General features: G+C 43.2%; 1 protein-coding gene across 1 annotated transcript in view; it reads left to right on the forward strand.

Moving 5' to 3' along the window:
* Nucleotides 1–523: 523 nt before the first annotated feature.
* Nucleotides 524–14,483, forward strand: part of Rbm13 (RNA-binding motif protein 13) — a 31,439-nt gene continuing 17,479 nt past the window's right edge. The window contains exons 1-2 of the mRNA XM_065216816.1: nucleotides 524–674; nucleotides 742–1,569. Of these exons, the coding sequence (XP_065072888.1) occupies nucleotides 660–674; nucleotides 742–1,569 (843 nt within the window). The 5' untranslated portion in view covers nucleotides 524–659. The remainder of the gene's footprint in view (nucleotides 675–741; nucleotides 1,570–14,483) is intronic.

Raw genomic sequence — 14,483 nt, forward strand, 5'->3', positions numbered from 1 at the left:
GAAATCCACGGGAATTTAAGAATCTCCTTCCAACGATACGATCCAACAAATCGAATAACACAATTCGCAATACTTATTAAGCTTCCTACAGGATTGTAATTGTATTGGTTTGGTTTGGATTGGTTTGTAAAGAAGGGTGCGTCAATCTCACTGAAACTGTTGAAGTAGAATTCACACCAGCACAATCGAATCGGTAGGATAAAGAAAATGATAGTGTTTATTCCCTCCTAGACTCCGGTTGTCATACCACTCCATCGCCCACCATGGTCCATACAAAATAAATCACCGCAGCTTATTTTTACTAGCGACATCTGTTGCAAAAATCAATCCATGACATTGAGTATGTTCAGCCTGGGCTACATTTCCAACTTGTTTCCTTTATAGATTCGTCGACTGAACCCACACCAATCGCAGTTTGTTTTGTTTCGCTCGTTCGCATTCGTCTTTTGGCTCCGTCTGATGCTGGCACATGTTCCTTCGAACTGTCAAAAGCTTGAATAATTCGCGAGTCGCAAATTTCCATGTGTTGATCGGATTCGGTTGATTTTCGCACCGGTGCTCCGTTTTTTCGGTTTCCGCCTCGGGAAAACTTTAAACTTGTTTTATTTCTGTAAGATTTTACCGTCCGCGCACTTAAGTGTATTGAAAAAGCTTCAAAAATGCAACAGGACGAGGTGAGTACTGGTTTTGTTTTGATCTATGGCACACGCCTTAACCTCGGCATGCTTCCTTTTACCACAGATCGTTTGGAGTATCATCAGTCGGCAGTTTTGCTCGTACATGGTGAAAACACAAACGCAGAACTTTTGTCGTAATGAATACAGTCTGACGGGTTTATGCTCGCGCAAAGCCTGCCCTATCGCCAACAGCCAGTATGCCACAATCCGGGAGGAAAACGGAATCGTGTACCTGTACATGAAAACGGCCGAGCGGAATGCCTTCCCTTCGAAACACTGGGAAAAGGTCAAGCTATCCCGGAACTTCGAGAAAGCCGTCTACCAGATCAACGAAAATCTGCTGTACTGGGATCGGTTTGTAAGGTTGAAGTGCAAGCAGCGATTTACCAAGATAACGCAGTACCTGATTCGAATGAGAAAGTTGAAACTGCGCCGGCAGAAGATGTTGGTTCCGCTGTCGACGAAGGTCGAGCGCCGGGATAGGCGACGGGAAGAAAAGGCACTGGTTGCGGCCAAGATCGACAATGCCATCGAGAAGGAACTGATGGAACGGCTGAAGAAGGGAACGTACGAGGACATTTACAACTTCCCGCAGACGGCATTCAATAAGGCACTGGAGGCGGAAGAGGTTGAGGACGAGGAGGATGAAGCGGAAAGCGAGATGGAGGAGGAGCTAGAGAAGGAGATGGAAATCGACAACGAAGTGCAGAAGGAGCTGGACATGGACGATGAGTTTGTGGAGGGTGATTCGGAGGATGATGATGAGGAGGAGAAGGGTGACGATGAGGATCTGACGGATGGAGAGGAGTCGGATGCGGAGAGCGTATCCGGAGTTAAGGAAAGAGTGGAGGTGGACAGTGATTTCGAGTCGTCCGATGATGAAGACATTGAGGTAAGTGCGATTTCTTTAAAGATGTATGTATCTGTTGCCTTTTTATCGCTTCTGAGCGATAGTGCAACTACTGATTTTAGCGTGAAATAGTCGGAACAAACATTCAGAGCAAAGACTCATAATTGGTCATTAGAGCTGTTTTGAACTTGTCACCAATGTCGTATCGGGCATTAATCATTGGCGTAGCTAATAGGGGCAATGGCATAAATCCTAGCATCACTCTCGAAATACTGTAGAGTTGACCAGTTGGTAAGGGCGCAGCTACAATGTGAGCCCAAGCTGGAGGTGGCTGGGTTCGATTCGGTCCGGTCTAGGAATTTTTCGGGTTGAAAAATTTCTCGACTTCCCTGGGCATAAGAGTATGTATGATTGTACTTGTCACACAATTATACTAAGGCAAAAATGGTACAGGTATCGAAAGCTCTCAATTCAAGCTGAACATTGCATTAGGTCCTAAGTAACATTGATCAATTCTCTTCGTCGACTTTCTCTTTCGTTAATAATTTGAGCACATAACCGTTTCTTGTTTTGTTTGTAATATTAGATGCTAGATAAAAGTTTCTTTTATCGATCTGTGTGCTTGTAAATACCTGCGAATGTCTTTACATGACCTTGAGGATACAAAGAGAAAGTCGATTTAGAGAATCTGTCAATGCTACTTAGGACCTAATGCAATGTTTAGCTGGAATTAATAACTGTAGAAGTGCTCAAAGAACACTAAAAAAATGCGAAGAAGAGGAAGAAGAAGCATTCTTCGAGTCCTCTTGGGTTTTCTTCGTCGATCGTTCATACTTTCTTGGAATTGTCCTGGGAATCTAATGGACTAGGCTTAACTTTCTTCGAACCTTCTTCTCGTATTGTGTTTCGATGAGGTTGTCAATTTTATCCGGGACTCCCTTGTGCCTCCGGGCGCCCCACAGATTGTCGTGAATACCAAATACAACAGGGACACTTGAAAGTCGTTGACCTGATGCAGGATTTTACGCACCGTGATAATATGGTCCACTCAAGATCTTTCGGAGAGTGCCGTCGATTTTCTCATATTTCCGATTCAGGATAACTTTGCACAGAACAGTGAGAACAATTATAGACCAACAATTAAAATAGGCGGAACAACCAAACGTAAAACAATCGCTTTAAACGTAAATTTCTCGAGAATCAGCACATCCAAGTAATCTAACGCGTGATAGAGCAAACTTCCTTTTATCGAATGGCATTGTTAGTTTGCGTGGGAGTGTTTTGATTCGCTAGGAATTTTCGTTTGAAGTCATTATTTACGTTTGGTTGTTCCACCTATTACAATTGTTGGTCTAGAATTAATGCACAGTATCATATCATGTTACTGTGCCTCGCCAATTGTCGCACAAAGTCAGGTCCCCCTTCTTAGAGACCCCTTCTTAGAGTACAGAATAATTGTTGGATTTCATGCTTCTTCATGATGCGAGTGATGGGTCGTACTCTTGGCGGATCTAGTCGAGATGTAGATGTTGGTCGTCGAAACTCGAAAAAGTTGTTCGAAGCGCTAAAACCAACGTTTCAGTTAGTCAGTCGCGACTTTCACGGGCATCCTTGGGTTCGTCCTTGCTCCACTCAGGCGTCATGAGATATCATTGGCTAGTTGATCATCTCGCTTTTCCCGTTTGCAAGAGCGCTTCACTTCTTTCTCTAGAGCCGAAAACCGTTGACTGATGTCGGCTTTTGCTCCTCTTCGCCTCTCGATCTTCCGTCAGGTGCCATCTGTGATCCATTTTTTCCTCTGAGTACGCAACTCATCCAGGTGATTCTCATTCGTCTCGATAAAGGGATTTATGATGACCATCCACTACTCTTCTAAGCTGCCACCCTACGGAACATCCAATGCTCGGGTCTCAAGTTCTTCAACCAAAGAACTTTTCAAAGCTGGATCTTCAAGTCAGTGTGTGTTGAATCGCCGTCCGAGTCTCTCCTCCCGCCGGTGCATTCGCGCAATGCCGCTGAAAGCCGGATCTCACCAATTAGAGGGTGAAGACGTAATGTTTCCATTCCAGCGAAGACATCAAAAAGACTAGCAATGTTTGTAAAATTAGCTCAATGGGTTGGTTTTCGGTTGATTTGTGTCGAATTAAATAAGAAATACGTCCAATCTGAACTGCGTGTTTATTAATACTCTCAAACACTGAATCGAAACTTCAACTTCGTTCTCTCTGTTGTTGGTAATGAAGCGAGGGGGCTCACGATGTGTAAGGGTTGAACGATCATTCTCCCCCCGTTGATTCCACAGGATCAACCAAAGAAAGTAGGCAAACTTTGATAATAGCTCGCCGATACTCTCCCGTCGATGTTTTCACAGTCACTACTCGTACAATCCCATCCTTCCCTGGATGGGTAGATAGGATGTGGCCGATACGCCACTGATGGGGTGGTGCGTTGTCGTCCTTAAGTACCACAAGTGATCCAACCTCACAATTGGTGATACCGTTATGCCATTTTGGGCGTGACTGAAGATGATGCAAATATTCTGACGACCAACGCTTCCAAATGAGCTCCTTCATTAGCTGTATGTGTTGCCAACGGTTAAGTCGGCCGATTTTTTCTTGGTCGTAGGATGGTTCCGGAAGACACACAGCAGATCGCCCGATAAGGAAATGCGAGGGTGTCAAATGGTAAATGAGCGGTCGACTGTGCCAGGAATGTAGCAATTTCTTCGCAAGTTAACTTGGTCTCACCAACCACACGCTTCAAGTGATGCTTCACCGATTTAACGCCCGCTTCCCAGATACCAGCGAAATGGGGACTTCGTGGGGGAATATAATGCCATTGGATACTCTTGGTAATGCAGAAATCGTTCAGTTTTCTCTGGTGGCCTTGATGTTCGAAAAGTGTACGCAGGGCTGCCAGTTCGTGGTTTGCTCCAACAAACGTGGTTCCATTGTCGGAGTAAATGTAGCTAACCAAGGCAGCAACGAAGTTGTCTGTTGTTAGGTTAGAAACCAACTCAAGATGCATGGCTTTAGTTGCCATACAGATGAACACTGCAATGTACGCTTTGTACTGAACAGTCTTTCGCCCAGCTTGACCAGCATAGTCCACTCCTGTATTCGCAAACACTGGTGACGGTGTGATGCGATAATCTGGCAGATCTCCCATATACTGACTTGACGGTTGAGGATTGTGTCTACAGCACGCGTAACAAGTAACAATCGTCTTCTCGATCAATGATTTCGCATTAACCGGCCAAAATCGTTCACGTACAATCGACAGCAGACCGCGTTGCCCAACGTGCAAATGTTCTTCGTGTAGCGTTCTTACCAGGGTACGAGTAACTTGATGCTTATCTGGTAATAGGATCTGGTGTTTTCCGTCGTACGGAATCGATGAATACTTAAGCCGACCTCCAACTCTGATCAAGCCATCCGAATCTATAAATGGGGATAGTCCGCTATAGTTGTTCCGCTTCTGTTAACCACTGGATAAAACCTTGAACAGATCGCCAAATGCTTCTTGTTGAACCAGTTTCACAACAGTACGAAGTGCTTCATCCATTTCCTATACTGTTGGTTCTGAGAGATTCCTAGTCTTCGTGCGAGTGTTCGTAATGAACCGTAATACGTGCACCCATGCCCTTTGCAATCGTCTAAAATTGCTTATTCTGTTGAAATTGATCGGTGGTACATTCTTCACAGCTGAAGACCGTGTTTATCCGTAGTTCAGGTATCTCGATGGTACCATCGTACTCATCTGTGACGATTTCCCGGATAATGGTATTTTCCGGGATTCCCAGGAACAAGTGGGCACCTGTCAAGCATATATCAAGATTGAATTTTCAAATTGTCGTTTCTGCGTTTTTCTCAGAAGTCTAATCGAAAATGGTCATAGAAACAGCAAAACAACAAAACATTGAGGTACTTTATTTTAAATTTTACTAGGCATTCCCTTGGATCCCCCTATGAATTGTATATGTAACAGTAGAGTATAGGTTGTTGAACAAAATGACGTTGACTTTAGATGCTAATACCTGCTAACCTGAAAGATACACCTCCTTGAAAATAGCATCAAAAATTATAAAAACGGTCGTAAATCCTTAAAACGAAGAGATAGCGATTTGCTACTTTCTGCAAAAATGTGCCTTTTTAAAGAACTCACAACTTTGCAGAACATTGAAAAAATGGAAAAATTCAAACTTAATAGTCATGTTAAGACATTTTTCAACATTTTCTTTCATTAATTTCTTCCACTTGAGAGATAAGTTTTTTTAAATGACTTCATCTTCAATGGTTCCGTAGATGTTCATCAATTTTAACAACACATAACAAAGTTATTTTTTTTATCTAGATGTATACCCCCCTTAGGCAAACATGTTCGCTACTCCAATAAAGTACATAGGGGAAATGGCCCATCGCTTAAAAATCTGCTATTTAGCTATTTTATCTAGATGAACGCGTCATTGGGACGGTACTTATGGATATTTTTGGTCGCTATTGAAAATTTAGTCGATTGCTGAATTTATGTATGGGCCCAAATTAGGAGCATTTAGGCCGACATTACATCCATTTCCCCTACTCAAAAAATGAAGAAATATTCTGCAAGACAGCAAAATACTACACTCATTTGTGCTTTTTTTTTATTTCATCCCACTGTGGAGCTAACCGAATCACTCCGTACTGGCTCTCCTCCACCAGAAGCAATATGGTGGCACGAGCCTTCTCGTCACCTTTCTTTCTCAGCGTCAACGTCTTGTAATTTGAATTTCGTTGCGTTAACGCTTCTAAGATCCATTCTATCGCAGAAAAGCGGAGCTAGTTTAGTTTAGTTTTCTTTATTGTAGAGACTTTCAGCCGTGGGCTGGTTCGTCTTTTTCAGAGAAGCGAAGAAATCTTCAATTCCGTGGCATATAACCTATGGCAAAGCTTAATTAAAAAAAGATACGTATGGAATGTTTGGGTGTATGGAATGAACTAATTTATTATGAAAAATAACAATGTTGGTTTATAGGGATAGTTGCTAGGCACTCGGTATCTTGGATCTCTCGTTGTGCTCTAACAGTATGGTGGTCTAAACCTAAGAGGAAGAGGAGACAATACGGGGGCGAAAACGAACCACTTCTCTGTCAAACGCGAACCAGCTTGTGATCCCAATGATGTTAACCTTATCAACTATAGTCAAAAAAAATACATTCAAGCATGGTCACAACATAAAAACATTAAAAAATATATATCTTATAGTCAGTTACTCCTGCCGGCGAAAAACAGAAGAAAACTCTCGACGAAGCGCATCACGGGAGCGATGAAAGTCGAAAACAGATGCAACTCTGTTGAATATTCTCTGCAGTCCACAAATCGCACCTATGCTCCATAATTTGTGCGACGTAGAGGCAGTCATAGCATAAGGTTTCTACGAAGCGGTCGGGGTTGAGCATTCAGGTCAATTTGCCTCAGGATAGCCTCGCAATCTGTCCTTCCTGGCAGGATATCAGCCACGGTTAGGGCCTTTGTATGGTTGTATCTCTTCTAGTCCGGAAAAGTTCTAGCTCGATAAGTTGACAACGACTTTCGTAACTGGGTAATCGAAACGGATCATTCCAAGGCAATCTACGCAACGCAAAACGAAGAAAGCGACGTTGAACAGATTCAATTCTCCCGGCACCGTTGTTGTAGTTTGGGTTCCAAACCACTGAACAATACTCAAGCGTCGATCGAACAAGCGAACTATTGAACCCGATCCGACATGCTTTCGGTTATATACAATGTGAGACACAGCAGATTGGTGGTTGTAGAACGGTCGACAGTAAACCCATGTTGATCAGCACTCAAATACTGCTTGCAATGAGACAGCAACAGTCCCATAATCACTAGCTAGAATAGCTTCAAAACGGCACTTAACGATGTAATTCCTCGATAGTTAGCCACAGCTCGTTTCTTTCCTTTTTTGTGGACGGGAAACATGTGCCCAAATTTCCAGCAAGATGAAAATATGCCACTGGAGAGAGACATTCGGAACAGGCGAAGAAGCGGAATTAACAAGCTAGCAATATGTCTCTTCAAAAATACAGATGGAACTCCATCAGGTCCAGGACACAAGGATGACTTGAGCAGAGTCGCGGCCTTAGAAATCATCTCAGCATTAACATCAATTGCACCCAGCGTTTGATCATTTACTGGAATGCTCCTGGCAGCCAGGTTAATATGGTCGTCAGTATCTCATTAGTGAATACACTGGCAAACTTGTCGGAAAAAGGCGGCATATATTCTGAACGGTGGCTGCAACTTCTCCGTTGAATTCCATAGACGATGGGAAGCCGGATTCCCTGCGTTGCTTGTTCACGTAGTTCCTAAAAAAGCTTTCGGGGGAAGCTTAAGCTTGGGCGAGTGTGCGATCACCCAGATTGATGGCTGTCCAAACCTGTTCCACATAGTTCCATGAATCGTTCTCGATGGCCTTTGCCTCCAACCCGCCACGGACAGCTACAAGAACATCTCCACCAGTAGATTTACGGCTGTTGTTAGGGTTCTGATAGCAACGGAATACCTCGTAGTCAGGACCAAAGACTTGACTGGAAAGCGTTCGATAATCGACAATCCTATACAACTAGGCGGTACTCTTCAACATCAGAATTCATTCCAACGGCGTTTTGGTAGAACATCACAACGTCCTGCTTGCGGCAAGGAATCGAACGACTACTCTCCCTACTCACAGATACATCAGGCAATAACTGACCATCATCAAGTCTGATTGGATACTCGCCATAGTGAGTGGGTTGGAAGACCCCCTCTCCACATCTGACAGTAGGTCCGGAACGACTATGATGAACGAAGGCTGCTGATGGCAGGACTGACACGGAGGGATTGGGGGCTTCCATGTGGCTTTCTACGGCGCGTTCTGGGTTGCCAGGATTGGGAGTTACAGAGGCATCATCACAATGACTAAAACAATGCGACAGGCAGTGCGTTCTGGTTTACAGCGTTCCAATTCACAACGCGGCATCTAATTCTGAATCAGCATACTGATATAGATAGGGATAGAGATAGAGATAAAAGAGTAAGAAGCCGGCTTTTAGACATGCCCTTGGGGCTATCCAAAAACTACGTGGACAGTTTTTGATATATTTTAAATACCCTCTCCATCTCCCTGTGGGCACTCACCAACCCCTTCTAAGTTATTCACGTGGCTAGTAGAGAGCCCCCTAAAAGTTCAAATTAAATGTTTGAACTGATCTTTAATATCTAATACCGGTAGTAGCGGTTTCCGTTTTGGTTATCTCAAATGTAAACAATTTTGAATGCATCAACTTGATAAAATGTGAACGCAAATTACAACTTCCCAACAACCTTGAACGCTACTAACTCAAAGTCTATCTACTTAACTACTTATGACTATGTACAAACATGTATAGTGCATCCCATCATAGTTGTCATCCTCGGATCACACCTCCACTTTCAACGAGATGTTGGAGGTACTCGACTGACTCGTTCAAATATGTAAGTTTATCCGCTCGTTCGTTCCGCACAGTAGTAGGAAAATAACATCACAGACAAGCAGGCGTAACTCTTCATTGTGGATCATCGTTCAGGAATTTCACAATTAATTTGAAAACTTATCGACTTAGCGAGCAAGTTTGTTTTCCGCGAGAAGCTCGAGAAATGTTTTCAACAAAAACTTATTCAAAGACCGACGTCTGTTTGTCTGTGATAACATGCCATTCCACCAACGACAAATGCGGCAGCGAATTCAACTTGTCGTTTGTTTACAGTTTTAGCACTGTTCGAACTCCAGCGCCGCGTTCTCTCGCACATTGTCAATGTTCTCTCTATTAGTAGTAAGGCTTTGCGCAAAATTGGATAAGCCGTCTTTACAGAGCGAATTATTGTTTATTCTCCTTTTGATAGCCCAGCGCTCAAACAGAGGAAAGAGAGATAAATTAGCCAATCCTCTCAGAATTGCGACGCGAGATGATCATGATTTATGGAAAATTCTACAGTTCCATCCGTTCCATCAGACTTTAGTATATTTGGAATGACGTCACTTTCCAGATGCCTACTACGATTCTATTCGCTGTCGCCGAAAAAAATCCCCAGAATGTATGATCCATCATTTGAAACCGGTTCGTAAAGGTTCCTTATATACCTTTATCACAAAAGATGCATCTCACAATGAACTCCGCACGGCATGAAAGTTGCTGACGCAAATAGAACTCGCCCCTGTTCGTTCGTTTTCAAAATAGGTTACGGTAGTGGAGTCTGATTCTGAAGCATTCTGAGAGAACTCGTTCCGATCGAAGAGGTAGAGAGAGCGAGAGAACGATCCTCGCCGCGTGTCTTCTCCCTTGTTTGTTTGTTTGTTTTGTTGAAGTCCACCCGCATGCTTCTGGATATGGATGGCGATCAGTAGTAATTTGCGCGCCGTCCGATCGTTTCGCGTGTTAACAACGTTCTCTTCTTGGTGTCGAACCTCCTCCGCTTCCATTTGTTGGTCAAAGCGTTTTCGAATCCGAATCGAAAGGCGTGCGTGCGAATAGTTTGTTTCGATTTATCGTGATAAGGGCGAACCAACTGGCTCCCAAGAATTATTGATTTCGATGGTCAATGAGTGAAGGCTGCCGGTTCGTCGCGTTTCGATGCATTGCGTTCTTTAGTCTTTAGAGGTGCATTGTGGGGAAAGTGGATTGCAATTTGTGAGCAGGGAAGGCGATTTCTAAGAAGAAGTCAATGGTTTGATCTGCAATCTGTGAATGTGGGAATTCGACGGTTTTTCTACTGTGTTGAAATATTGAGCCGAGTTCTACTGCTCTAGCGACAGTGAAAGTGGTTGAGTGAATTGCTTCTGATGAAAATAATCATTTCTGACCGCTTGAAAGTCGTAGCTGTGAGTCGCATTTAGTGGAAAATCGCTTTTGTTTCTGGAGAATAGAAAAAGTGAATGTGAAGTGATTGTTTTCTGGCTGCATTTGAGCTAGAGGGCAGCCAACGAAACTAGAGGTCAGTAGATAAGCAAGTGATTTGAAACTGAACTTACTCGGTTCTATCTGTTTTATCATAGAGATTTTCACGTCCGGTTGTTTTGGTGCGGTATGTGAGAGCCTGTTAGTGAAAATCCGAAGAAAATCAAACTCATTATGGCAAATCTGATTTCATCTAACCTACAAAATAGTCAGAGCAAAATAGTAAACAACTTAAACGTCCCTAATCTTTACAGGCTTCGATAGAGACAGAGATGGGCATATTTTCGTTAACTCGTTAATCTTTAATCAACGGCGTAAATTTTATTAACGTTTTCGTTATATATGAAAATCGTTAATGAATTAAGTGTTTCATGCGAGGAGGCGACTCTATCTACGATGCATCAAAGATTGTGTTTTGCTGTAGTTAGCTACGCGCCCGCTGAGTAGATAGAAAAAAAGATTGATGACGATTCTGAAGATTTCCTGCAAAAAGATTATGTGCGAGGCAAGTAGATGCGAGAAATAAAAGAAGAAAGATTAATTCGCTAGTGAGTGATTTTTTGAGCATCTAGATGTGTCACCGCCCTCGGTTTCATTCTGCTTCTGACTCACTTACCACCAGAGGGTGAGCAGCCTTTAATCGTAAATTGACTTGAGAATGTATGGCTAAATTTACTTATAATTAAAAAAATATCAATAATCGTGCAATTTGTTCGATACGTTATTTGTTCATAATGTCACTAATACTAAAAAGAACTAAATGTAGTAATTTTCTTACCGCTAGAAGCAAGAAGAAAAATCGACGATTTTTAGAAAATCTCCATAACGCAAAATTGGTTTATCCACCACTGGCAGGGCGACATCTGTCGGATTTGATGGTGGAATAAAAACAATATTTTGTAGTTGTGTTCCTTAAAAATTTGCATTGAAACCAGTATTTCCTATTGTCTATATAAACCAAAAACAAATCGCCGTATCTTTTCTAGCGACATCGGCGGCATCGGCTGCGTCTAGAACTAAAACTCACTTTGACAACGTTAATCGACTTGTGATTTTCACAGTAGCCTGGAACCAGATCACAGTATCTGCTGTTCGACTCGGACAATTTCTGCAGCAAAGCCTCAACGCGATCATTGTTGGACATTCGATTCTGCTGTTCATCTGCCTGTTGTTGTTTAACTAGCTCCTCAATGCGAGCTAGTAGTACATCTCGACAAGCCGCTGCTTCTCGGCATCAATGTCATCGTTGCTTCCGCAAGCACGATCCTGCGTGTGTACGTACGAATCCTTGAAATGGATCGATGAGGTCGTACGTAATGTCCTTGGAATGTCCCGAATCGGAAAACAAGCTCTACATCTCCGAGGTGGACATCTTGTTCATGAACTGCACCTGGTGGATGTCATGATTGTGCAGATGATGCTGGGGACTACATTCGCCCATTTGATCCACAATCGGTGAAATGCCCTGAGAGCTGGGCGTGTTTGCATCGTTGGTGGTGTTCTCCCGCACCGTTACGGCGTCACTGGAGTTTGAACGTTTCTCCGGGGAACTGAGCGATGCCTTGAAGAGCCGCAGCTCAACAACCTAAGTCTAGTCTTAGAATTTCAATATCACGCTGCTCCAGGTCTATGCGAACCTCGGAGAGCAGCTCCTTCAGTCGTCTGATCTGGCGCTTAGCCCGCTGGATCGAGGTAAGGTAGTCCTCCTCTTAACGTGGTGCCATTGGTCGCGTTCTATTTCTGTGGCCTTGCCACTGCGAGGAGACACTTTTGGCCGTCCCGGTCGCGTTCTTATCCTGTGGCCGTGCCACCACCTACGAACCGACGTGACAGCTCATACAAGCTATTTTCAAATTCGTGCCCAAGAAGCCAAAATATTTTAAACACTACCGACATCTACCCGTCTGATCGCATCATACCATGAGCAAGGACACGAACCCACGTATAATTCATATTGTCTTGGTTTGCGTCTCACCTCATTTGACAGATCTGATCGCCCGTTTGACAATTCGAATTGTTGACAAACGTCATGCTCCTGTGGCATGTCGGTTCGTCGGTGGTGCCACCACGAGAAGACGATTTTTTTGCAAATCCGTCATCACTCGTTTCTCAGAACGGCCGTCCCGGTCGCGTTCAAATTTCCAATTTTCCTTATCTAACTTAACACATTGTGCCGAAATTAGATTCGGCACAGCTTGGGCACATCCATAGGCACAATCTCGTAGGCATTGGATTGTTTTAAATAAAATGGGAGCACTGCTGGACAACTGTCATTGAAGTTGTACACCACATTACGTGCTGTTTGACTGTATATTCAGGAACATCCTCTAATCGAATAAACCAGAGGAACTTAGATTAGCAGTTCACTTATAGATGTAAATACGAAGTGTAGGTTCTAGAGTTGACTCAAGAGACCCCATTAGTACCCTTAATTCAAATAATGCTGCAACTCACACAAAACAAACTAAAGAAGTCTATTGATCATCCTCTATAGTCGGTCTCCAACAATGCTCCCCACCTGTTCCAACTCTTTCCGACCGCTAATAGACCGATGCATTTCACATCACGAAAGGCTAGGTTTCTGGTCTGCCTTCGAGGGCATTATAAAACACTAAAGGACAGGACTTGTATTACCCTACGAAACCAAAACACCAACATTTCGCAAACTTCCCGCGTCAACCTCAATTTAAGGTGTCAGAAATACCGGGTTGCCGGGATGGGTATTTTACAAACAATCGCAGCTTGCTCTATGACCGGTACACTGACAAAAAAGATGACCCAAGATTGGTGTGCGGAGTGACCTACCCCTTGATGATTTGCCCTTTATTACCTATCGGGGGTCCCCAAGATTCCAGGTTCGTCTCCTGACAGGATCGCCAGAAATGTAAAAATCCGCCGATATTAATTATGGAAAAATCACCAATATTTTTGACATTCTCCTCAAACGGCAGGTTGTTCAGAAAATATTCAAGATAACTTCAAATAAACGAAGATTTTAGAAAACCCCTGATAATTTTACAATACTTAATAGTACACTTAATACTTACAATAAATTACGTCTCTCAGGTATTCTCTATATACGGCAAGTTGTTCATGAAGTATTCAAAGACATAAGCGTAGCCAGAGGGGGCACGGGGGCAACTGCCCTCCCCTAAACTCAGCAACACAAAGGCTTTCGGTGAAATGGCATTCGGCCAAATTTCCAATAGTACATTATTTTTTAGCCCCTCCCTAGCTTGAAACCTGGGTACGCCCTTGCCTGTAGATATTATTTGAAATCATTGTTTACATTATTCATAACCAACATCAAGAAGGAGCTCAAATTTTGAAGTTAAAACCTTCATTTTTGTAGCAAAAATTTTCACTCTGCTTGAAATCAAAAAGCCGTTGGAATTCGCATTCAATTTCAACATGTCTTCAAAAATCTTCACAAAACATTAAATGTCCGCAGAAAAAAAATCTCTTCACAGAATTTCAAATGTCTCCAAAACGAAGACATATCTGCAAATCTGGCATCCCTGGTTTTAACGTTAACGCGTTGAATTCGCAGACATGCTTATTAACACTCCTAATACGATGGCTCCGGTCAAATGTGTAACGGAAAATTGGCAATGTTTGAAAAAACCATTGCTCAAGAATTTATCGATCGATTGGTGATTTACAGACGATTGAGAGGTGGAAGCAGTACTATGATGAGCAGAACACGAAGGTGGCACGGCAACAGACCTTGAGGCACGCGCAGAAGACGACAGACTACCGGCCCCTGATCTTCAAGAAGTTGAGGAGGAGATCGGTCGGCTGAAAGCAACTGGTGTAGATCAACTACCAAGGGAGCTATTAACATACGGTGGTGAAGCAATGGCCAAGTTTTTTGAGGAGGATATATTACCGGAGGAGTGGATGGAAGGTGTCGTATGCCCAATCTACAAAAAGGGCGACAAGTTGGATTGCTGCAACTACCGCGCGATCACACTGCTGAGAGCCGTCTACAAAGTACTCT

The sequence above is a fragment of the Ochlerotatus camptorhynchus genome, unplaced genomic scaffold (assembly GCF_037179485.1).
Source record: "Ochlerotatus camptorhynchus isolate MF236.1 unplaced genomic scaffold, CSIRO-AGI_Acam_v1.1 ptg000067l, whole genome shotgun sequence".
Lineage (NCBI taxonomy): Eukaryota > Metazoa > Arthropoda > Insecta > Diptera > Culicidae > Ochlerotatus > Ochlerotatus camptorhynchus.